Genomic DNA, 26,445 nt, shown 5'->3' with positions numbered 1-26,445 from the left:
CATCTGACAGATCGTCTGACTTGGGATTAGGTAACAAGTTTGTTCACACCAAATAGGAAATTTTTGTTGGAGTTCAATTATATACTTTCATTTTGCATGGCCTGGCCTGGCGTGAACTATCATTGACTTGGTTTTCAAGTTCCCTAATTTGCTATTAAATGTATTCAGATAGACTTCAATCTCAAAGAATTATATACCAGTATGTTTGCTATAAGTACACAAAATTATAAACAGTTGGTGAAGGACCATATGTATACTTGTGTATCTTTCTATGATGTTTTTAAACATAGTTTGTCACATGCTGAGTTCAACAAGGCATTGAGCTGATTGATATCTACAGTACAGTAGCTGTTATTCACACCATTGATCACCTTTATACTTCCAAAGGTTTTTCATAGCACTGATTTAGGGGAAGAACTGCTCATTACTGAAAAAGTATTTGCAGCAGAATATTATTGCAGATTGATAATAGCATCATATCTAGATACAAAAATAAACATTTTAACAGGAAGAAACTTTACTTCAATGAGTTTTAAAAAACAGAGAGAGAGAGAGAGAGACAAAGTATATGTGAAAAGAAATGTCAATTCATTCTCAAACAACATTCTAACAATTTTCTCATAATCTTTAGGAGATTAGCTTACCTTGGCTGGATCACTGATCAACTCTTTCATGGATTTCAGAGGTGCCAGTAAAGACTCAGCCTGTAAAAGAACAGCAACAGCATACATCATCAATCAAAGAAAGGCTTAGAAACAAAATAAAATAAGGCAGATCTCTCATGGTAGTTCACTTTAGAACAGCACATTTATATAAATATGGGATAGATCTGTTATGAAAGAGATCAAATGAGTAATCACGTGTTAAGATGAGGAAATATAATAACACGCCACATGCTCATTCTAAGTTACAATTCACCAGAACAAAGTCATTTAATGACAATATAGATAAGTCTAGTGCCCATTGGCTTGCAAAAAGTATCGTCAAAGGAATATTTTGATTGTGTGACCATGTGCAGAGTGTAGTCTGCAGCTTTGAGACAATGGCAGACGGTTAGAGTGAGTTGAGTGACCAGCCTGCAAAGTTAAAGCAGGATTTTCCATTCCAACACTCAGGAATTGGAAGAGCTCATTGAACACGAAATTTAAGAGCAAAAGAAGAAATTTAGGATATTTTTGCTTCTTTTTTTAATTTACTAGAAACTTGTACTTCTTTGACAGTTATGGAAAACTCATTGGGTTTACTTCTCACAATGTATTGTTACAGAGTATACATGTATGCCAAAGCACATTAAAAACAATGAGCATATGAAGCTTATTTATAGTTGTTATCTCTTCTTCAGAATCTCTATTTCTTTCGACAAAAATAATTTCAACCAAATTTCAATTAGAGCTAGAAAGCATTTGCAAGCAAAAGCGAAGTTCCAGAGACCAGAGCAGCGGAAGAAACAAGAGAATGTGTGACAAAGATAGGTGCAGAATGAAAGAGTGCTTTGGATTTTAATATTCAGGGGTGATAGCATTAGCAGTAAACACCATAGGCCTAATACAACTAAAAGCAAGGCAGTCCGGGGAATTACAGTCCACAGATTACAAATGCCTACATGTAGCCTACGGTAAAAACGCAACAGATACATACGGGGGCGACAACGCACGGAAATGTTTATCAGACAACATTCTCCCGAGCCAGAGCAATAACTTTCGCTCCACTGACCTACGCAAAAATCAATCGCTTGACAGGTAGTGCTGAGTTGTTGCCGTAAAGAGGCATGTGATTTACGACGATGATCAGACGAGAGGAAACATCGGACCTAGGCCGTTGAAATTGAGCCACATGCATTTTCATTTGATTAAAAGCACAGACTAAAACAATTTTCATTGCTATGTCGCTGTTTTCACAAGATACTGACCGTTTGATCTTGGAAAGTTGAGTTGCTTTTACGTGCAGCCAACGCATGCCGGTGCATGACAGACAGTACGTTCACTATGAATGCCTAGCTCTGCATGGCAGGGCTGTGTGTCACCGGCGTTAAACGGCTTCCCACCACAGCCCCGCAGACTTATATAGGAAAAACCGCTGGTGGCTCCTCAGAAATACGGCGGGCAGTTTCTCCGCCAAAACAGCCGATTTTGAGTCCAAATTTTGCATTGATCATCGTTTTCGAGCACACCCACCTCGCCTAGGTACACGATGTGCCCAGCCGCGCTTGTAAACTTAGGGAAAGGCTACTTTTCTCTCTATGTGCGAGCGAAGCGATCGATACGGTGCCATTGTTAATGTGCCATTCAACCCATGAGCATTCGGGCGAAACAGTATAGCGCCACGTACGGCGAGTATTTAGAGAAAAATAAAATCAAAAAGCAACAAAAAACAAAGCGAAAGAAAACTAGAATTATTAATAACTGAACGCAATATGATAGTTGAGCAATGCCAAATAAAAAATAAATAAATAAACAAACAAGAAATGCCCGTAAAACCCATCCGAGCTGAGCGATGACGTCATAAGCGTGTCGCAATGCATTCTGGATAATTAAGGTAAAATTTGTGTATAGCATGTCCTATGGTAGTAAAACCGGAAATAGTGAAAGAAAGAAAGAAAGAAAGAAAGAAAGAAAGATAGAAAGAAAGAAAGAAAGAAAGAAAGAAAGAAGGAAAGTGAGCAAAAACTAACAGTTCCAGAGCTGGTCTCTGGAACTAATTATTTGGAAATATGAAATAAATCCACAAAAGTGTTGATCACGATTTCAGATTTGTTACTAAATATAGCTGCACGCGTGCAACTTTCGGACAACACTGCCTAAAATTCGGACAAACTTTGTTGTTGCATGTGTGGCTGTTTGTTGCAGCGTGTAGTCTGAGCCATAAAATACCATGAACTAGTGTGACTTTTAGTAACTATTGTAACGCTAGCAGGTTTTATGTTTGTCGTTTATGCGGAAAATGCAGACAAATATTTATTTATGAATATTAATGAGAGAAAAACATGACGTCATTTGCGATCAGTGCTATTAATAACCATATACTGAAAAGGCAGCCAAGTTGATGATTGAAATGAACTGTAAAACATACCAAAGGCATATCAGATCTTGGTGCTCCTTCCAAGAAACTGATTATTTCAACCAGCAATGGTGAAGGTTTCTGCTGTTGATTTCTGTCCGATGGAGTCTGTAAATAAATACACAGATGAAAAATAATGAGCTGTACTCTTACCCAGATCTCAGAAATTAACCCTTTCACTACCAAGGTCAATTTTTGTCTCCTTATAAAAAATAGTGCAGACAATTTTTTTCAGTTCCTGACTTCTTTTTCAGATTTCCCTGAACTTTTGATCAAAAACAGTAGCCTATGAAAAGTTGTATCCATTTGGTCCAAAATTATCAAAAGAATTGAAGAAAAAGTTATGAAAATCGGTAAAATGTTGCACAAAAACTTTGGTGGGAAAAATTACAACACTGAAACGGTTATTATGGATATTACTACCGGTATACACTAGGAGTACAGAGACTTATAAAACACTGTCTGAATTTTCAAAATTAAAATCAAATGATAGAACATACTATGAAGCTTGATAATATAGTAAAATCGTGGAAAACTTTTAAAAGATGTAAAAACTGCAACTGTAAAAGAGATGAAACTACGGTCCTGGGAAAAACAATGGATAAAAATGGTGCCCCTTATGGATAAAAAACACTGGGTGTCAGGAGATTAAAACAATAGACATTTCAGGTTTGACAAAATTCACTGACAAAGGGTCAAACCATAGTTATATTTCTTAATATAATTTGGCATTTCACAAATTAGGCAGTGTTTATGTGTTCCTGATTACAAGAAGGTTCAGTGATGCAATATTTTGGCTGTTGAGAAAAACTCTGGCAAGACTTTTCTATGAAATGGGCAAAGGAAATAGATTTTCAGATTAGAAAAATAATGTGTTCTGCATATGATGGTATGATAAAAACCCTAGGTCACTTTTAGGTGCATGGTAATGAAAGTGATTAGGATTGTAGATATCAGAAACAATATGCAAAAAAAAAAGTCTAAATTGAAAATTCCTTTCATATCGTTTTTTTAAAGCTTCATTGCTCTGCCATGTCATGCACCATACATAGAATGAACAGCGTGTTTGGATTTGACTGACTAACATTGATTACATATTCATAGCTCCAATTATCAGTGGTACTCAAAGAATTATTTCCAAATATTACGATAAACTCTATTTATCTTGATCAAATGCAACAAAAAATAAATTCATCATTTGTTTTCGTTGTCTACAACTAAAACACAATGCATGTTGACACTCTGACAATATTACAAAGCACATTAGTATGTATAAAGAAAAGATGTTGTTAACCTGATATTGAGAAATTTGATATCCTACCTACGTCTACGAACACTATACAAATATAAACCTGCAGCATTTTGGTTGAGTTCACCTCTTTAAGAAATTGTCACTAAAGAAATTTGAGATTCTGCATAACTTCAAACAAAAAGTAAAACTAGAACATGACTTGCCTACAGTTATACAGTATGCTCGGTCATCTTATCAGTTTACCAGGCTGATTATTAGACAACATGACATGAAAAAATCTTGAGAAGTAAACTTGACAGATTACCTTCAAACATCTACTGAATTTTTCTCTGGCTTGTTGATATTCGGCTGCCTTCAGATGGGCAGTTCCCCAAGCTGACCAAACTGCAGTGCTGTCTAAACCACATTTTGTAGATACTTCCATTGCAAGATCTAATCTCTCCTCTTGCAGTAATTTATCTCGGATACGTCTAAAACAAAACCACATTAATGTATTAGTAGTTTCAATATGATGTACATTGTAAAGAATGAATATTACTGGGTGAAGTATTCAATTCTCAAAATAGAGTCATGCTTTCCCGTTAGAATTACATGAAAACTTACTTTAGTTTATGGGAAGGTTGTTTATTAGCTTTATCTCAAAACAAATTGCTTAGCTTGAAAAAACTTACAAAAGAAAAAAAGGAACAGCACATGTAAATTGTCACAGTCAACACAAACTAATGGTGAAAACCAGGAATTGAAAACTGCAGCTTTAATGAGGGAATGTGGACTGCAGTTTTAAACAGGGACTGAAGATTGTACCTTTAAAAACTCTATACAATGTTTGAATAAACACATACACATATTAACCCTTTGAGCGCCAAAGTCAATTTTTTTCACCTTTAGAAAATATACTCCAGTCATTTTTTTTCCAGGTTTTTGTCAAAATTTAAAAATAACTGTAGCCAATGAAACGTGATTAGCCAATGAAACGTGATGTCCATTTGGTCCAAAATTATCAAAAAATTTCAGAAAAATTCATAAAAATTGCGGAGGCATCATGGGCCAGTGGCTAGAGCAGTGGACTCACGATCAAAGGATGGCGAGTTCGAGCCCCGGCATGGCTGTGGTGTTGTGTCCTTGGGCAAGGCACTTTATTCCTCATTGCTTCTCCCACCCAGGAGTGATGGGTACCTGGTAGGACAGTGGTTGTTATGTGTGTGTTTAGCTCTGCTGCGCTTATTGGCTGCACATGTGAGCTGTTGCTTGCTCCCCAGGGAGTTGAGTGGTATCATATTAGGTCCAATGACCAGGGGTAATAATAATTGTAAAAGCGCCTTGATCACATGTAGTATTGTGGATATGTGCGCTATATAAGAACCCAATATTATTATTATTATTATTAAAATGTGGCTGTAAAATCTTGGTGGGAAAAATTAGAGCATTTAAAGGGTTAAGACTGTTCTGGATGTTCAAACGATTTATAAAGTTATTAAGATAGCGGTACACAGTCAGAGTGACTCTGTGTTAAACTTACCTTGCAGAATCACTTTTTATTAGTTCTTCAATGGTTGGAATGTTTTTATAATTTGCAGACAGCATCAGAGTCAGTATATCCACACGACTTAGATATGTATCACATAATGCCACACCTGAACTCTCACCACATTTCATATATCGCACTTTGGCATTCAATAATAATGTCTGTATCATGCTGCAATAAAGAAAACAATACCAGATAATATTGGTTAGCAAAGTTTATGATTTTTTAGTTTTTTATCTATTCAATTGTTGAATTTTTTATGCACCACTTTAAACAGAATATTATGTGTGTGGGGCACTGCAAAAGGTCAATGTTATGGAATTGGATTTCTCTACATTTGCTGTGGAGAAAAAACAATTCAGAACCTATGGTATTTCTTTACTTTGCAATAAATTAAAAATTGTAAATGTGATTCATGATATTGTTCATTTACACTGTAAATCAATAGTTCAACATTTAAACAGTTGACAAATTCAAACACTATAACTGAAAATACCACATTTTGAATTCACTTTGATGAACAGCGTGAAATAAAGCCAGTTTAAGTGTAAAGTCTTCCAAGTGTCTGAAGAGTGAGTGCCTCATCTAAGAAAAATTAAAATAATTCATTATCATGATGTTCACTTTAGAAATACCATAGCAATGATTTTGAACTCAGTGGTTTCTGCTGCGTAGTTATATTAATCCTGAGTGAGTGCAAGGGTTTCCTATGACTGTGACACTCAAAAGCTGACGGAGATTTGTATCTGTATCTGTAATTCAAATGAAAAAATACAAGACAACTTCTAATTACCTAATGACAAGGTTATAATCCACTTCAGGGTTTGGAATACCTGGTCTAATTGGTTTCAGATACGCAGACACATCTCGACAAAGTTCTAAAATTTGCTTGGCACATTTCAATGGTTGACTATGCAGATCCAATATGGACATACATAGAGACGTACTGGGAGCCTGAAATGAAAATGAAATTTAGCTATGAGTGGAAACATAGTCATTGTGCATGATAATACAGTAATCCCTCGCTCTAACGACCACCAGTAGTATGAATTATCGGTTATAACGTATGTATAATGTGTCCCCTGAGAAGGCTAGTCTGGATTTGAATTCCCTCATTTGAACAAACACCTCAGTTTAACGAACGTTTTCTGTCCCCAAGCATGGTCGTTTACTGTAACTATGTTGGCAATAAAAATTAAGTCCAAAATACTGTTTAAAAGTATTTCAATTTCCTTTAATGGTGTAATGAAGAAAGTTGTCACACAAGCTGACACATGACAGCAGACAACCCGACTATGAATGCATGACTTCATAATTCTACATTGGTTATTACCATGCTACCATACATAAATTACCTGTTCATAATAGAAGTCATCTCTAATTGTATCATTGTAAATATCATCTGATGTCAACTTCCATTGTTGCCGTGGTTTCAATTCAGCATACCAGTCGTCAGGTTCCATCAACTCCGGAATTTCCGTGGCAGCTATTGGAGTAGCACCACTACCAGTGCCATGACTGGACAGGTTTGGTGTTAGTATCTTTGGACTTCGATTTGAAAAGAATGTACCTGATAGATACAAGAATTATCATCATCATCATTATTATTTAATGGTATGATCATTTTTGAAGTGAAATTCAAAATATATTAACAGCAAACACAGAAAGAGAAAGAATCTTTCCACTCAAGATTATTGGTTTATGAAAGAAATGTCATTTGTTTTCTGAAGAATCTCTTCACAGTCAAACTCACAATGTTGAATGAAATACAATGGCTTGTTTGTAAAGATATCAAACACGCTAACTATTTTTCTAAAGTTTTAGTTACTTTCTAAATCTTCTATTTGCATTACACACATTTCGAACACTGATGGAATTCACTATGTAAAACAATAAAAAGTGGAGAAATTTCAACAGAGAGATGTTTCCATGGTTATTATTATTATAAATTTCTTTTGTATTCAACTGAAAATATTATAAGCTGCCCTGAATGGCAAAATACATTGTGAAAGAATAAGTCAGTGTAGAAAATCCAAACCTGATAATCTTTCTTGCAATTTTTGCTCCAAAACTTCTGGTGATACTCCGTAACTGGACCTATGAAAATATTGAAATTTAGAGGAAATAAAAGACTTTCGAGAGAAAATTACACATGTAATATATGAATCATATCAGGCATATGTATACAACACATGCTTTGATTTGATTCATTTTCTGTAAGAATTGTTGTTGCTGTGACAAAATAACTGGATATTTTGATAAGATTCATTTGGATATACCAGTAACCAGCTTGTGTCAGCCATATTGTCTTTTTCAGTTCTTTCATACAGTTTGTTGTTTACCTGGTGTAGGTTATTTTTAATGTGTATTGCTTGGGTTTTATCCGAAATAAACTTCAACAATAATTCAATAATGCCAATATCAATGTACACAATGACATGACCTTTACTGTTTTAACCCTTTGAGCGCCAAAGTCAATTTTCGTCACCTTTAGAAAATATACTCCAGTCAATTTTTTTCAGATTTTTGTCAAAATTTTGATAACAAACTGTAGCCAATGAAATGTGATCAACACTTGGTCCAAAATTATCAAAAAATTATAGCAAATTCATAAAAATTGGTAACAATGTTGCACTAAAATTTTGGTGGGAAATTATTACAGCACTAATGTTTTAACATGGGATACTGATATCAGAACCAAATTTTTGTTGAAAGTGTTTGAAAGATGCAGCAACATACAATGTGGCAAATTGAATACAAAGGTAATGTACTTGTTCATTTAGCTTTTAGCACTCCATTGTAGACTATCTATTGATACAATAGTGTACTTGAGAAACAGTGAAGTGAGCTTTACAGGATGTTTAGAATACAGAACAACAACAAAGGTTGATATAACTTACTTTTTTGTTATGAATTGATCATAGCAATCATCACAAATCCTGACTGGGATATCACCATAACCACGGACTATTGAGGTTCTTTCAGAACATGAGGCACATACAACTCGACCACATCGACGACAATGATGACGACGATTGAACTGAATGACAGAAATATGGGAATAATCAATCTTTTATAAAATGCAATTGATGAAAGAAAAATAAGTTGTGGCTGACATGATGGTAAATAGGTCTTTACATTTTTTGATGTACACGTAATACATCTAGAAAGTTGATATAATCCCAGATAATGATTTTGATGATGAAAAGTTGATTCAAAAGCTAAGCATATGATACTGCTATGATATGCAACGTAAAATCTTGCAATAGAATATGTCAACAACTTGAAAAAAGTACTATGGCATTTATTCATACAATATCTGGGAAAAACATAACTTTCATTGTTGGATTGGACGTTACTGTTACAACACTCATAGACAACATACCACTTATTTTCTTGATAAATAATAATTTGGTTCAACTGTTTTTAATTGGATTCCAGAAGATTGATTTACAGTCTGTGATAACCACTTCAAACTTACCATACTAAATCTCTCCACTTTACACACCATACAGTGAGAAGCAGCACTATCAGGCACCCAATCATTTTGACTTGGTGGAACTAAAGGTAAATCTTTGACTCGTCTATCTCCAGTCATCTCTGATGGTATCTGTACGCTAGATCTTTTACTGACAGATCCAATGGGACTTGCGTTAAGACTGCTTCTTTTACTGAGTGAACCACTGGGACTTACTTTACCATCAGCTGAACCCACTGATTTCACATAACTCAGTGGGGGACTTCTTCCTACACGTACATGAATACAGCAGTCACAAAGCCATGCAAAATTACACCCAATGAAAAATACATTTTTACAAAATACCAGAAAACCGGAAAGTTTTGTTTTGTATATAATGATAAACAACTCATAAACCATTCACTTGTGATAAAAAGTAAAGTCGACACAACTATTACACAATTTACAAAATATTTATTACTATGAGGGATCTCTCTCTGTCGTTAAGACATGTATTGTTAGAGTGACATACCACCAAAGCAACCAGCACACCAGGTGATTTTGACGAGTTCACAGTATATACCCAGTATGCATGAGTGATAGTGAGTGCATATATGGAGTGAACTAGTCAAAACCAAGTGGTATTCCCATTGCTGAGGTGGTTTATTTCCATTTGCCATCATGATATAAGAGTATTGAAATACTGGTTTGAAAGATCACAAAATGATTTTTACTCTAGCTACTGTTACAGCTTGCATGTGTTCCAACTATGCTACATCATGAACATAGCACAGTTATTTTCACATCTCAACCAGTCAGATGGCTCTATTTCCATGATCAAAATACAAGTATGATATAATAAAAAAATAACAAATGCATGAGTACATGCAGCAATCAAAAGTAAGAAAGCGTTTTTAGCATGAAAGAATAAAGGGGGATGGCATAGGTCAATGACCTTAAATCAGGACAGTTCAAAGGTCAAAATGTATGAAGCAGTACCTCGACCATCTGGTGCTTTGCGAATGACCTTTGGAGTTGAAAATGTTGTGATGTTGGAAGCAGTTGATACACCTGATGATGTGATTGGTTTAATTGATGTCACAGGTGTTGTGACAGCAATGGATGAAGTGAACAATGATTGAATAGAAATAGATTGTTCCAGTGTACTCAGTATGCTGGACTGTGGAGTGGAAGCCATGCTCTGCATTAATGTGCTTTCCAGATCTGTATGCAAAAATTACATGAATAAATTATAACCATTACTTTACATGTACTGTTAACAAACTCATCATAAATATGAGCAGAGCTGAATTTGTTCATTGATACATAAAAGCAAGTCATAGCTGCAAATACTGCATACCCAACACAAATGATCATTTGGTATTATCATTGTTATATGGCAATATTACACTTTGGCATTGCATTGATGAATAACACAATTAATGTTATTTTTAGCATGGACACTCATTGATCTGAATTAACCATGGCCCTGACTAGAAATCACAAGAGGTCATCAAATCTTTCACTCATATTTTTACAAAGCAGATGGGAAGTAGCCATGGAAACATGCAATCCTCAAGTATCCATTTTAATGTCAACATTTTTCAGTTTGTATGACTTTAGAAACCCTTGACTATAATAAAGGAACAAGTGAATAATATGGATTGATGTAATCTCCACTTATACAATTGATTAATTTTTTAGGTTTTGGATTATGGGAGCAGATACAGGTAAATGCTAAACTCTGCCTGATAAAATATTTTCCTGAACTGAAGGAATTTTGCAATGAAAGAGTAAATCCTTCATTTTTGTCCCATATACAGTCACAGCCAGTAATAATTTCCAATCAAGCTGACTTAGAAAATATGATTATCATTCCTTATCAATTCCTTGCTAAAAATCATCACCAAGTCTTTCTGCTTTTGAATTAACTCCACTACTTTTGACTCTTTCTGCAGTGTATGACTTGATCTTTTCAATGATTATTCACAGACTGCATTCAAGATGGGGGATTATTAAATTTCCTACCTGAGAAGTCTTCTTGCTGTTGTTGTACAACAGGGAATTCCAATGCTTTTGCTGCATAGCTCAACACTAACTCATCTAACACATCAACTGAACATCTATCAACTGTCACCCCATTTGGATTTCTGATTTCTTTCTTCAATGTCTCAATTACTTTCTCTGCTAATTCAACCTAGAATCAATGGAATTGAAATCAGCAGTCACCTTCCTAGACAATTGTAACTTTTCTTAAGTCACAGGTAGATTTGTTGAAACTGTTTAACAAATATTGTAATGCCAATTATCAATTAAAGGTGGGCTCTATTCAAAGTTAAAGGTCTTATCATTTTCTGATTTTTACACATGTTGTGCTCTGATCAGTTGTGACGACAAAGTTCATGAGAAACAAGGGTTCCCGTCTTACTTTCAAGTTTGACAGTAGATATTTCATGACAGTATGAGTAAAATATTCATATGTCAAGGAATCACAGATCTTCATAATATGAAGGACATCACAAAACAATACAATAGGAAATAGAAGACAGTAGTCCTTGACAATGAACAAAAGCCTGGCATAGAGCACCATATCTGTATTTAAAATAATGTGTTACCTTCATGTTCATGAAAAGTTGTTCCAATATCAACTGTGGCTTTGATATTAAATCTTTGTAATCTTGTTGTGTTGATTCTGGAAGACATAGCAGTGCCTAAAACACACAAAACAATCAATGTTCAATGTTCATGTACTGATATGAGGATGATGTACAGTAAAGACCATTAACCTGAATCTCTTATTAGTTTATTGACATCAAGATATCTTGAAAATTTCTAAAAATACACGTATTCTTTGAATTCTAGCCATTAAACGTAGCTTGCGGGTAACGCGAATATTCGTACTGCGCTTCGTATCTGCGCACGCGTACGAACGTTCTTTCTGCAAGCGTTCTTTCCGGAAGTGGTCTTTTTGTCGCGATATAGCATATAATTACTTTGAGGTGCGACTTTCAAATTTGGTTTGTCAAAAGAGTTCACCCCAAGATAGCAATTTTGTGTAACAGGCCCGTTTTAAGTGTGACAAATAAGGGATTATTCGCAGTATTTGAGTGACCTAAACTTTATTTCATACCTATTAAAGCAAATTTTGAATATCATATTAAACAGGGATCTGTCGCTAGAGGGCGCTTCAGTGTAGCATTTTTTTGTATTAAAAAAGCCCATATCTTAAAAAATTGTGCGGTGACCCCCATTTTTTTCGTTAGATTCGCAATCCATATATTGTTGGGCTTAATTTACGAGAGTTTAAAGAAAACGTAGATTTCAGATCATGACATTTGTAATGAAAATATCACAATTTGGCCAAACTTTGCTCTTTTTATAAAAGCACTATTCATGGAAACGTTGCTATAATGTCTGATATTTTCAAATGCAGATCACAAAACTAATACAATACAATACGGGGACATGTGTTGTATAAAATCTGTTAAATTGTTTTTACTATATTTCAGTTTTATTATTTAATAACACTAGATAATCGAATAATACAACATTTTAACCAATTTCAGCTAAATGTTTTCGCGGGACAACATAAAGGGCGCCATATCTCCAAAATTTGCATGGGGACCCCATCTTTTTTTCTCATTTTTTAACATTTCATCTCATCCTAGACATCTCCTGAAAGTTTCAGAAAAATCCTGATTAACGTCACTGTTACCCGCATTCCACCTTAAATGAAATCGCCTCTGTGCTTCATTACAACAACAATCCTCTGTGACACAATGGGCAAGTCAATTTAACAGTTTCATTTCAATTACTTCCTGCAATTTTTAAATAATGGTGTTATTACAAATAAAAAGATATTATTACAACATCTAAGCTGAGGACATAAACTACTGTCTGTTCAAATGAATGAAAATGTTGTTTCTGTGAGAATTCAATTTCATACACTGATATGCACAACGTCCACCTTTTTTGATACATACATGTATTTTGCATGCAAGTGGCTGTATATTTCTTGTTCAATTATCATGTTCAACCTTACACATGGAGTTTTGGTCTTCACAGCAATCTAGTAATATGAACTTCCTTTTCTCTGATGATGAAGTAACTGTTTTAACTTCAGGTAATATCCAAGCTCAGGAATTTCACTTCATTTAATGGGAAGACTTACCTTAGCACCAAGATTTACGGACTGTATTTCTTCAAGTTGTTGTATTGAGAATTGAGATTTGAGTTGTGTCAGCATGTACTGAGATAGAAACACTGTAGATTGGAAATTCTCATTCAGACTTGGTAACGCTGCTTCACAGACATTCTGACATTGCTTATCATCAGAGATTTCTTCCAGTATCTGGGAAATAAAATCCATTTTTGATAAATAAAGTAACTGGTGAAATTTGTACTATCGTGTTTACTTGTCCTCTCAGATGACTCCTACCTGCACAGTTCCTGTATTTCATTCATAAAGTTATCACAGAATGAAGACTTTGAAACCTGCCAATAGTGTTTATTCATTTTTTAAATAAAACCTTCGATGTCCTCTTTACAACCAGATGACTCATAAACTAGTAAAATGATCCGATAACTTGAGTCTCTTGAGGTCAGGTAGTAGCAGGTTTGATTTTCTGATCACAGGACTCTCACTATTCATGTGATTAAATTATTGAAATGTGACAATATCTAATTCTATCTCATATAATTATTAATTTCTCTGTGGTTGAAATTCATACAACATCAAGCTTGAGACTGAACACCACTGCAACAGTTTCTATACTGTGGTTTCCATATCAGTGGGGACACTTGAAAATGTAACTACAGAATAAGTTGGATACTGGTCTGTCTTACCGTACCAGTAATTTCACAATTAATTTTTGATTTGTCACTTCGGACATACTCACATAATGGGGATTTCAGAGAACGATTCATAAACAGTAAATACTAAATACTATATTGTTAGCAATAGTATTGCATCACAACCTTCACAAACTTCAAATAATATGGAATTACACTCTATCTGTTGACTTTTACACAGTACAAAAATTTTAATTGGGTCACTGCATAATAAATGACTTTTTCATTTTGTTACATACTAACTTCTATGATTGAACATAGCTGGGTTCTGTACATGGAACAAAATGACAGTGTTCAAGCCTAGAAAGCAGTCATTTTAAGAAAAGAAACAGCACATACTACCTACCTGGTAAGCCTTCATAATATTGTTGTGATCCGAGAGAATATGAATCAGAAATTTCTCTTCAATTGTCTGAAATAATCAGAGATATCAAAATTTGCAACATATCATAATGAGTTCAACATTTTATTTTGTCTGTAGACTTATATCTGATTAGGGCTGGTATGGACTCCCTAAATATAACACTTTACCAGCTATGCAGCAGCCATGATTAAAAGTCTTCAAATGTACAGTTATACAGTTCATTTGAACTCTAAGTGATCAGCCTAGAGATTGGTGTTATGATTGAACTGGTAAAAGCTCTGACTGTTTTGTAAAAGGCATCAGCATTGCCTTTGTTATGTTTTATCAAACTGCTGTTCTTTAAAGTCATATTGAAACAATTGTTCTGTATTTCCTTTGGAACTGGAAATAGGGAAATCATTTCACAACAATTTTAGACCAAAAATCCACTAAATTAAAGGATTAAATAACAAAGGCCATTATTACTATACCATAAACCATTAATGAATTATACAATGTATCTTGCAAAGATCATTCACTGTTCATGTTAACCTTTACAACACTGATAATGCTATCATCTATTGCTATAAAAGAACAATATCTACACAATACTTCAAAATGTTATTGATTAAAAATGCAACATTATTAGACCTCCATAGAGGTTAATCATAGAATAGCAAGCAAAATTTACAGTATACATCGTGTTAACTTAACCTTCTCATTCCTAAACCCCTATACAGGAGTCAATCTGGTAAGTTATCAGAAAGTCAGATCTGAAAGGGTTAAGGGTTGGAACACGTAGGTAAACTGCTTGTTTGCAAACTATAAGGGTATTTTCTATCCATCAACACATTACCAGCAATTGTTGCCTTGGTAAACTGTCTGAAATTCCAGTAAAGGGATTGACAAAACCTGGTAATATCACCACTTTTATTTAACCATCTTGAACAGAATGCACTGCATATACAGAGTATATATGACCATTGCAAATACCTGTAGACAATATAACTGTAGCAAATACCTGTTTGAGGCTGTCTGGTACTCTGTGACTTTGAGCCCATTGCCTGGCAACGTTGAATTCTTGACAACTGATTAGAACATCCATGACTCTGTCAGGGTTATTCTTCATCTCCATGGCAACAAAGCACCATTTTGTTCTGGTAGAGGTCTGTGGTTCATCTCTGAGAGTCAATGTCAATTCAAAGGCATCGTCCAAATTTATCTTACTAGTGCACTCCAAAACCTACAATGAAAGGTCACAATCAACATTACAGTATTCACTCTTCTCAACCTTGTTCTCTTTGTTCAGTTATGTGACTAAAGATCTCTTTCAAAACAATACTGCAGGTCATTTATCCTTAAGATTCAATATAGATCACAGATTTCTCAACTGAAACCAACAATGTCTGATTCAAAATTACACAACGCTACAGAATATGTAAAAATGGTGATTGTTCTCTTGTCAAATAATTTGTCTGAATACATTTTGACTTTTTTAACTGTAGTGACACATGCTTTAAGCAAATAAACTATTAGCAAAACTTTCTGATGCCTTAACTGTACAATGTGATTGGAAGAAACAGTTTTACCACAAAAACAGAAAGCTCAACAAAACAGAAATAGACAACATTTATCGTTGACAAAATGAATTCTCAAGGAAACAGAGTTGAATTACCTTTTGATAAACTCTCATCTCCTTCACTTTCTTCTGAACTGCATCACTTAGAGATTTGTTTGTTGGTGGATAAGCCAGTCCTTGCTCCAGTAAGTGTACACAAACATCTACAGGCCAAGATTTAAGACAAGCTAACACTGTATGTGCATAAAGATCCCTATCTGTTAATCTCAGAAGATACTTCCAGTTGTCATTTTGTTCTGCTGATGTACCTGTACCAGCACAACAAAGGATGAAATCTTTCAGAACAGTTTGTTCAGTTAGGTTACTCTCTTGATGACAAACTGACTGCAAAAGTTCCACAGCGTCTGTCCATCTCTTGGTACACAGCAATTGATTCATGGTGTGTGACATCAACGTCTTCAGTTCATTTGCCTCCAAACCAGACAAGACACATCTACCAATGTCCTTTTTCCACATTTCTGAGAATGGATTGCATGAAGGGCCTACTTTCATTTCATCACTCACTGTGATCAATGTTGCCATGTAAGTCTTTATGTACCTCTGTATGACAGGGTATTTCTCCACCATCATTAGCATTTTGTCCAGCATTGTCTCTTCATTTCTTTTTTCAATGCCCATTCCATTCTCTCTCTCTTTACTTTCAGATGAAGTACTTGCTTGCTTGAAGCTTTCAGTTTTTGATGAAAGCAAAGAGACCAGTGATGCCACAAAAGTAGACTTTCTCTTCAAGTATGTCATCATTGCATCTGTCATTTTGTACAACGGCATTACACTTGGTTTTCCAATTTCAACAGGTGTGATGTTCCTTGGCAATGATGAGTGTCTTCTGCGTCTAATGCTTGAACTGACCACATCATCACTTGCATTGTCATCAAGAAGATATCCATACTTGTAGTTGTAAGGTTCTATCTTGATTTGAAAGGTGGCAGGTCTAATTGGTTCTTCCTCTTGCTGTAAGCCTGTTATTAGAAAAACAACAATGATGTAACAGGTGAACACTCTATCCTAACCAGGCCTAAAAACATAAAGTGAAAAACAATTCATAAAATCTCAATTAATAAAATGATATTAATGGGATGAGTTCAGTGAATTTTGAACTTACTAAATTTATTATACTTGAAAAAAATGTGTTAGACAAATACTATTATAATTTCAAACTAGAATACCGTTATATCAACTTAAGAGTACATGTACTTTGTTTCAGTCTCTCTGCTGAGATGTTTTGAAATATCATTATTATTGACAACAATGCCCAGTTAAAGAGACCAAGGCTTTTCATAGAAATAAAGTTGCACACTGCTAGCTCAGTGGCTATGAGGTATTCCAAATAGAAAATTGCTATTGCTGTTGCTTTGGTAAATCACATCTAGCTTCTATATGAATATGGCAAATTAAGCATACAAAGGTTTCCTATATCAGTTCTTTAACCCCTTTCAACACTATACTTTAGAATGGCCTTATCATTTGCTATGTACAAGTTAGACAAATATGAAAGCTATCATGGCAAATCAATGTCTTAGTAACATCCACATCAGTCTGGGCCATTGTTCTGCAAGCATGTCATAGTTCAGCTTCTTCAACACATTATCAGTGCAAAGCAAAAAACAAAGTAGACAACACAGCTTCTTTGACTCTTTGAGATTCAAAATTTCAATCTGTGTAGTTTTCCATGGTTTATGAGCACATACTGTACCTGAAAACAGACTCCTCCGTGCCACCTTGGGACTGATTTCATAGTTGATTTGTTCAGCTGTACTACTAAACATCAATGCATCTAGCTTAGACCTCAACTCTGTACTTGTGTATGGTGAGATGAAATTCAACAAGCCTTCATTCAGTAGATTACTATCTATGTTATCAGTTTCACCCATTGTAACAAAGTCTCCACAGTACCAATACAGTAATTCTGGTATGCACACCTATAGAGACAGCATAGCATTGATATTGGTAGGAAAAACAAAATTACTAGTATATTATTTATCTGCAATATATTGAGACCTTCCTTGAATGGAGTTTCAACTCTAGCAATTGCCAAAAGTGTAGAGTTATTTTAACTAGGATACTTTAGAATGATATACATTTTTACGAAATTTCACAATCACAAATGCAACATGAATATTTGAAACAGGTTAAGATTTCATGTAAATCTTTGGTATGTTTACTTTCTAATCTCCAATTTAAGTATGAATTGCACATGACAGTCAGTAATAGCCTTTGAACTGGTAACAGTTTTCTAAAACAATGAGTATTGACATTTACATTGACAAAGGTTTAATGATTGTGCTTTGTAAAATTCTGTTTTGAATTTTGATTTTACAATAAAAATGCTTTGTTGATGGATCCACTTGCATTCAAATTCAAAGCCATGACAAATGGTACAATGTGTCTGATTTCTTCATGCCATGTAATCGGTGAATGTAATGTCTTCATAAAAGTAGTAGATCATGTTGTGTATACTAGCATATACACACAAATTAAGAATTATTAGCACTGCTAAGGAGGATTAAGCATTTAGGTATAAAATCTTGAATACTGACCTGCTGTTTATCAAGATTTACAGAGACATTCACATTCATGTATGCTGACATAGACTGTGACAACTGCTCTTGTAACTGTCTGGGTTTCAACACCTGTGAAAATTACAAGTTTATAATTACAGTCAATCTACTGTAGTTTATCCATTCTATTTAAAACTCTAATGCTCCTCTGTGGTTCATTTTTTAATGTTCATGTAGTTTACTTGTTTTTTATAATCAGCTGTCATACAAACTTGAGTTTACTGGAAAATGCTATAGATATATTACAATGATAATTTGTCAATTGACAATTTTCACCATGGTACAACCATCACTTCACCATTTGCTGTAATAGGGCTTCCCTTCCACTCTGCTGCTGACAAGCAAACAAACTGTCTTTACCAAACAACTCTAGGGGAAGTATATTTTCCCAATGAGATGTACACACAAAGATATAGATCAAGTTACTCCAAATCCTTGATGTATCCATGGTTCACAAAGAATTGGAAGGAAACTGTACACTTTGAGTCACATATTATGTTAATTGTGTGTACGTGTACCTTGACAGTTGGTGATGAGACTGTTCCAGAATTGATTACAAATAACAACCTTGCATCCAATGGTGGAATATAGGAATTCCATGGATCACTCTCTTCTAAGACTGAAAAATCAAGAGGAAAACATTTTCAGTCTGTTCAGAGAAAGTGACTGCATTATTAAGACTTGTAAAGTTGAAGACCAACCAATCCTAGCTGTAAGTGAGATAACGTACGTTGGATTTCAGACCATTTCAACAGACACCAGAAAGTAATTATTAAAATGATGAAAAATGAATTTTGAAACAGCAATGCACAAATTATACTTACTGTGTATCCTGCTTCTTAAAATGTTGTCAAATGTACTTGGAGGAGGAAGACCATTTCTGAGGAATACAAATCTCAAATCCAAGGCACTGAATAGTTGGAAATATAAACAATGAAATACACACATTATTGAGTTGATTCAGTGTTTTCAAGTAACTGTCACCAGGTTTCTTCACTCTGCAAACATGAATTCCCTTTGTTGTACCAATCACTCTTGGGATATGCAAATTGTCACCAAAATTCCCAACCATTTTTAACAGAAACCTATGCAAAAACACTTGTAATGTAGGTATCCATGTGATGTTACAATGATCTACTACCTAAAGTATGTTGAGATACCACACTGTTGAGCTTATGAACTCTGCCTGTACATGTGTAGACTGCATTGTTAATATTGACGAGTGAATTCTGGTTGGGACATACCGAGTTCAAATGAAAACAATACCAATGCATTTTACACACACAACACACAGACACTGTGTTGACAGACTACCGGTAAATAGTTGGTCTTTCACAACATGGTATTGGGATTAGAACAGGAACTTGTAATTGACATACAAAAAAAAATTGTAAAAAATTCATCAAGAGTTACAGCTATTGGTCCTTTACAACTGCAAATTTCCAAAATGATTTCAGCAATTTCAATGCAGCATTGTATCCCTGGCTGTGTTTAATTATTATTATTGTTACTGGCACAGATTAAAGGTGTTCCTGTGACAAGTACTTAGACCAGCAGAGAGTAGAAAACAACAACCTTACCTGACAGTTCCTAGCTGTCCAATTTGATATGATATCTTAGACATGTAAGTCAGTCTATCTAGAGTTGATGATGAGGTGTGGTATGGCAGAGGTAACTCTTGGGATTGTGTCAAATTCAAATCCATTTCTGTACCTTTACTTATCGATGAGTGCCTTGAATGATGTGGTACAAAACTTTCCTGCAGAATAATGGACAGTGGGTGAATGAGTTTAAACAGGAACTTCCCCTATAAAAGCTGGATTATCATGAGTCTATGCAAATGTAAAAAGCCACGCTACTGATCAGACGTGCCGTGTTTGGTCCCAGAATCCCATATTTTTGTCATGTTTCAGGCATTCATTGTTATTGAATCTTGCATATGATGTCTGTGAATATATAGCGACTACACTTGAGTCGAAAATAAACTGAAGAAATGTTCCGTTTTTTGTCGGAGAACGCGTATGTTTCAAAATGTGTTCCCTCTACGACCATTTGACCCCTCTTTGCATATGTCACGAAAGTGTCCATCATGATTATTCAAATTTATCATATGGTCAAAGCAATGCTATGATAATTAAAAAATTCCTGCCCAGTGTATGCAAATGGCTGCGTCATCAGTAATCCCCTATTGTGCGCCCATGGTCCTGTAAGTTCCTATTTAAGTACAATCTTCAGTCAAAAAATTTGTCAGGTTAAAGGTTGATGTTGAATATTGTTTCAATGATCAAGAAAATGTGGCTTTTCTTCTGTGAAAGCCTGAAACAAACATTCCATGTGTGTATGAATGCAATGAGCAGACATGACATGCAAAATTTACATGTGGTCCATAAGGACAGTTATTACAGTACATACATTATAAATTGCGGATATTTTGACAAACATCTGTGTGTGAAGACAAACAGAGTTCTTATTACTTCAATGTTGTTACTTTATCATCCTAGCTATTGTCTTCAACTAGATTGCTTCTTCAATGGGATATTGAACTTTAGACTCAAAGGGAAAAACAAGTTACATATCACTTGGGTCATCTGACAAGTAAGTTGTTCAATTCTTCAATCACAAGTTTATGATAAAGTTGTAACAAAAACAAAACCTTTGAGACCTGTGTCTAAAAGCAATGAAGAGTTGACTGACCTGTTGGTTGTTCTGTGTGTATCTCTGAATGTGAAACAATGAGGCATGGATAATCATCATGTTGAATACATTGGTATAGAAACATATCTTCTCATTTCTGTTTTGTAGTTGTTTCAGATCCACATTTACCAATGCGTGTGTTGCATTGACAATGTCTTTGTATTCTTCTGATTTCACAGCATGGATAGCACTTGTCATGTCAAAGATACCATCAGCACCAGCATGTTGACTGTGCACTGGTAAGAAGAAAAGGTCAATCTTAAAGAGGCAATGTCCTTTTGTAACATCTTTGGAAAATGTTATTATAACACCAATAGTCTTTATTTAACTTTGTGCATATGCACAGATCCCACAAAGTTGATAAATGATCAACGAAGTTTTCAGAGAAGTTTGCAATTCAACAGTCCACTGTATTTTAAGTTCCCAACATTGAGCATACATCTGAAACACTAATTATTGGAAACTTGTAGCTACTATGACAGCGCATCTTCAGAGTAAGTCTACTCAAATTTGGAAATGGTTGAGAGACATCTGATTTGGAGGGCAATGCCCTGAAACCATCTTTTTTCAGTTTTATACAATTCACTCAGAGTGCTAGGATGGACTACTGTTTGTGTTTATAGAAAATGCTTCAAGCAGACAACTTGAACTTTTACTTTCACAAATCATTCCACATAGCTGAATGCTTGCATGGAGCCTACTTGGAAATATGACATTTGATGGCAGTGAAAAAGATGAGTTTCCATGATTGGAAAAATACTCTTCCAGTGTTCAGAGTAACAAATATTACAATATCAGTGTCCATGGGTCAAGAATCAATAGGCAACTTTTCCTCCGTACTGTTTGATTTTAAGTAACTTTGATGATGTGAACAAGTCTCTTTACAACAATTTTCAAGATTATACAATAATACTTTTTGTAATACACTAAAAACAGCTCCTGTGGAATACTAATAGGGATACCATTACCATTGAACTTCATCTCAGAACATGTCTCTGTCATTCATATAAAAATAATAATTGACCAAAAGTTACCTCTCATTAAATTCAACATTCTGTTCAACAGTTCACTGGCAATAATTTCAGGATTTCTCCTGTCATTAATATTTCCAGTTCTGTTCAATACCAATCTTCCACATGGATCCAAATCTAAATCTTCACTCAGTGATGGTTGAGTAAGCTGTTGGATTGGAATGCTTGGAGCACAGATTTGAACGACAATGTGAACCAGATTCAGCTTCAACTGGCTGGCAACATTTTCAAGCCTGAAAAGTTAAAAGAAACAATAAGATACCTTTCATGGTCACGCTAGAAGGCTACATTACGGTATGTGAATGTGGTATGTCCTCATCAAAGAAACAATTTCTCTCCCAAAGGAATCCTAAACCCTAAATGAAATGTCATTGATAAGTGTTTTTATATAGTGACAGACACCAGAAGGGATGAAAATGAAAACGCCATACATTCAGATAGACAAACATACACACTCTACACTATGGAATTGTGTTTATAGAACTGTACTATTGGAACATTTGGCAAGCGCTTTGCCATACTAGAGTTGTCACTTTTTTTGTCATCTACTTCACTTCTACTGTCACAGCTAAGTAAGCAAGTAATGTACAAACGTTTACATTGATTTTGCATTGACGTCCATGTACTTAATTATTTGATTGAATAAATGGAATTTTAAAACAATACATGGAATTTTATAAACAAACCATTGTATTTCCCTGTTATCTAAAGAACCTCACTTTCAGCAGTAACATTCTGTTTGTTGAGGAGCAATTTTAGCATCCGTGTGACTACTTTACCACACTCAGAGTGAGTTCATGACCAATTAGAATGACCCATTGACATACTTCAGGCTCCATACTTTGCATAATGTTCAATCGACTACATGGGAGACAAAGCTAGCATAGAAGTCCTGTACAGTATTACCTTGTTGGTGGTATATGTTGCTCAAATATCATCTTGCCAAGTGTACTTGTAAGCCCTCCATTCAACACTCTGAATGGATTTGGAGATTTCACGCCGGCTGAACCTGTGAATGTAGTGAAAACAGAGACAGAACTCAGCATTGTTATCCAAGTCTATATTTGGCAAATGAGTGTTTTTAATAATACTTCTGTTACAGATACTTCTCTTCAAATTTTGTTGTTACAGTGGTGGAGTTGTGAAATACAACAAAGTTAGATAACTCACAAACATTTCATGAAAGTCATGAAGTTTGCTGTAAAAATGAAATCATGCCTGGCTGACACTTTTGATATGTGAAAATGGGGGAAGGGAACTACTTAAAGGCCTGTGTAAGGCGTTAGATGTCTAGTCTGGAAATTTCTTTACCAGACTACAATGTCAATGGAAAACATAGCTATGACACCTCCATAATCCTCTTACACACTAGAACAAACTGATCCTGTGGATCAAGTCTCAGGCCTTTATAGAACAGAAGTTGCATATTTTAGGAAAGACAATTATGAACAGTGTAGTCTTGCATGATTCAGCCATTAATCTCCATGACTATGAAAGAGGAAAGACCAAAAAGAGGATCTGTACACACATCAATACATGTCAGCATTACAATTAGGAAAGATAGTGACTGATTCATCCTATGTAGTGATAATTCAAAGAACACACTTACCAGCAATGACATTAGCACTGTCCATTAACAGAGATGCTAAGACATCAACATGATGATATAAACTTGTCAGATAATCTGCTTTGTTGCTGTCATTTCTGCCACTATCTTGGTCTCTCAGTATTCTGACAAAAGCCATAGTTTTGTTTCTACCATAGATTTGGATCAGCTGTTTCATCGTCTGTCTCACCAATGTTCTATTCACAGACTGTCCAGCTGTAATCACAGAAGATTTCTTTAATCTCTCCACACCATTTGGATCGTCAGTATTTCCTGTCACTACATCATCTCCAGGACCACAGTAGTCCATCAGTATTGTCTCCAGTTTCTGCATAGCTCTGTCTTGTTCTATAGCACTGTTCAAGTGTGTCTTGAGACTTTCTGCATAGACAGGAAGTGTACCTGTGGTCATTACATCCAGTATGCTCCTTCTGTAAAACTTCTGAAGAAGTGATGAGCGAATGGTTGTACTGGTATCATGAGTACTTTGAGCAATCAAATCACACAGTTGCTGCATGATAACCATTGGACCTTTCAAGATTTTACTTTCTTTTCTGACGTTTGCTGAGTTTGTATCTTGTTTGCCAATTCCAGGGATCTGTCCACCTTGAAGTGACTTTGAACCCATCATTTGCAGTTTATCTGTGCTCATTTGAAGCAGATCTTTGCACACATCCCAATTGTTACTTGACGTACAAGCTAGATCCAATATAACCAATGCCGGAACTTCCTGGTTAGTGGCAAACCTCTCCAGCAGAGCATCACAGCTCCTCCGATTTTCTTTGGTTGTGATGACTGGTAGCTGTGATGTACTGAGTAGTTCATCCACTATGCTTGTTACTGATGAAGATGCCATCCCTGACGCAGCAACATTAGCAATGGCACTGAGATTTGATCTGACCAGTGATGTTCTATTTACTACTTTCTCACTTGTGGTTGGCTTCTTGGGTTCCAGAATTTCAATTTTTTTCATAGCAATGTCAAGGTGTTGAGCAAATGAAACCTCTACAACCTCACTCTCATCTTCTATCTTCAGTAACTTTGTTACCTAGGTGACAAGTCAAGAAAAGGTTGATAAATGTTCATATAAATGCCAATCAGATATGTCTGAGTAAATGTTAATGTATGCTGTCAAATGATAGCAAAGCGAAATTGTCCCAAATTGTTTGGTAGGTTCACCATTGTATTCCTACCTGAGTGGCTTGGGTGAAGTTAGTTTTTCTCAAACTCATTCTCAGCAGTGTTTCCGGAGATGAAAGCATTCTGGATATAATACCAGAATTTGATTTCTGAAGACTTCTGCGACTGCCTCGCCTTCGATGTCGTCTTTTCTTTCTTCTTCTTCTATCTCTGCTACTGACACTGGCATCTGATACCAACAAACAATAATCATACTCTGTTGAACCATATCACTATTACTCTATAATTATAGTCAATTCATTTCACCACAGACCTACAATTATTGTCCATTTATTGTTTTTTACATATTTTAGTACCGGTACATCCAAATAGACATTTAGTGAGATTATCAATTACAGTGAACATTACAGTCCTATAAAGTTATTTTTATAGAATAATACAGTTTTACACAATATTGACACCTTACTTTAACACAGTATACTGGTATGTACAATGTACTGGTAGTTACAAAGTACAAATTTTGAATTACATGTTGAAGTTATAAAGTGCAACAATAACTACAGATTATAATGGCTAAACTGGTATGTAGTAACTTTGAAATTTACTTTCATATATGTATGACAAGAAATTCAATCAAACACACAAATGTGTACTTTACTCCAATCTGCCATCTATGAACCCAGCATTATTTTTGTGATTTGAATGGTTTCAGCAGGAGCTTCATTTGTATCTGTTTACAACGTGATTGTTATGACTGTATCATGATCCACATCATTGTGTTAAACACTGTCCCTATAGATCCATCACCAGTGAACACAATGGGTTAAAATCCACAGTACATGTGCAGTAGTGAACTTTTCATGTCAACCATTCACACTGATTCAGGTACTGAACAATGTCCAGTACATAAGTCTCACATGATCATGAAAAGCAATACAGTTTAACTAGAAAGTGAATGTTTGGGATCAGTAATATACCAGCAGTTACTGATACAGTATATAACTATATCAAATAGCAAAGTGAATGGTTTCCAAGAATGAAATGACATCTTGTATGTGCAGACTATCATGATTTAAAGCTGTGGTGCTCATCATGCAGTATTGGCAAAATTCAAAAATAAATGATGATACGCAATGTTACCTGATGGTGGAAGTTCTAGACTCCGTTGTGAGCTAGTTGTATGTGAACCGCTCTCAACACCTGAACTATCCCACACTGTAGTAATGACAAGGCAAACACACAAACAACAAAATAAAGCAACAATTCAAAAAGAGGAAGGGGAAAAAGTCAAA

At 35.1% G+C, this 26,445-nt stretch overlaps 1 protein-coding gene across 3 annotated transcripts in view; it reads right to left on the bottom strand.

Moving 5' to 3' along the window:
• Positions 1 to 26,445, bottom strand: part of LOC139144538 (zinc finger FYVE domain-containing protein 26-like) — a 52,446-nt gene that overhangs the window by 8,099 nt on the left and 17,902 nt on the right. Inside the window, exons 9-35 of one of the 3 annotated variants that reach the window (XM_070715236.1) lie at positions 26,294 to 26,368; positions 25,207 to 25,382; positions 24,017 to 25,061; positions 23,314 to 23,416; positions 22,411 to 22,640; positions 21,377 to 21,612; positions 20,263 to 20,441; positions 19,507 to 19,592; positions 19,201 to 19,301; positions 18,662 to 18,754; positions 17,818 to 18,043; positions 16,161 to 17,083; positions 15,507 to 15,728; positions 14,489 to 14,554; positions 13,463 to 13,642; positions 11,907 to 12,002; positions 11,320 to 11,488; positions 10,291 to 10,515; positions 9,316 to 9,581; positions 8,735 to 8,874; positions 7,873 to 7,931; positions 7,190 to 7,404; positions 6,628 to 6,788; positions 5,829 to 6,005; positions 4,614 to 4,779; positions 3,070 to 3,165; positions 645 to 704 (exon numbers count right to left, since the gene is read on the bottom strand). In XM_070715236.1, the coding sequence (XP_070571337.1) occupies positions 645 to 704; positions 3,070 to 3,165; positions 4,614 to 4,779; positions 5,829 to 6,005; positions 6,628 to 6,788; positions 7,190 to 7,404; positions 7,873 to 7,931; positions 8,735 to 8,874; positions 9,316 to 9,581; positions 10,291 to 10,515; positions 11,320 to 11,488; positions 11,907 to 12,002; positions 13,463 to 13,642; positions 14,489 to 14,554; positions 15,507 to 15,728; positions 16,161 to 17,083; positions 17,818 to 18,043; positions 18,662 to 18,754; positions 19,201 to 19,301; positions 19,507 to 19,592; positions 20,263 to 20,441; positions 21,377 to 21,612; positions 22,411 to 22,640; positions 23,314 to 23,416; positions 24,017 to 25,061; positions 25,207 to 25,382; positions 26,294 to 26,368 (5,771 nt within the window). The remainder of the gene's footprint in view (positions 1 to 644; positions 705 to 3,069; positions 3,166 to 4,613; positions 4,780 to 5,828; positions 6,006 to 6,627; positions 6,789 to 7,189; positions 7,405 to 7,872; positions 7,932 to 8,734; positions 8,875 to 9,315; positions 9,582 to 10,290; positions 10,516 to 11,319; positions 11,489 to 11,906; positions 12,003 to 13,462; positions 13,643 to 14,488; positions 14,555 to 15,506; positions 15,729 to 16,160; positions 17,084 to 17,817; positions 18,044 to 18,661; positions 18,755 to 19,200; positions 19,302 to 19,506; positions 19,593 to 20,262; positions 20,442 to 21,376; positions 21,613 to 22,410; positions 22,641 to 23,313; positions 23,417 to 24,016; positions 25,062 to 25,206; positions 25,383 to 26,293; positions 26,369 to 26,445) is intronic. The other 2 variants (XM_070715238.1, XM_070715237.1) reach the window with 2 other exon arrangements.

Source organism: Ptychodera flava, chromosome 11, assembly GCF_041260155.1.
Source record: "Ptychodera flava strain L36383 chromosome 11, AS_Pfla_20210202, whole genome shotgun sequence".
Taxonomy (NCBI): Eukaryota; Metazoa; Hemichordata; class Enteropneusta; family Ptychoderidae; genus Ptychodera; species Ptychodera flava.
Note: the sequence above shows the minus strand (reverse complement) of the source record. Positions and strands in the feature narration are given on the sequence as shown.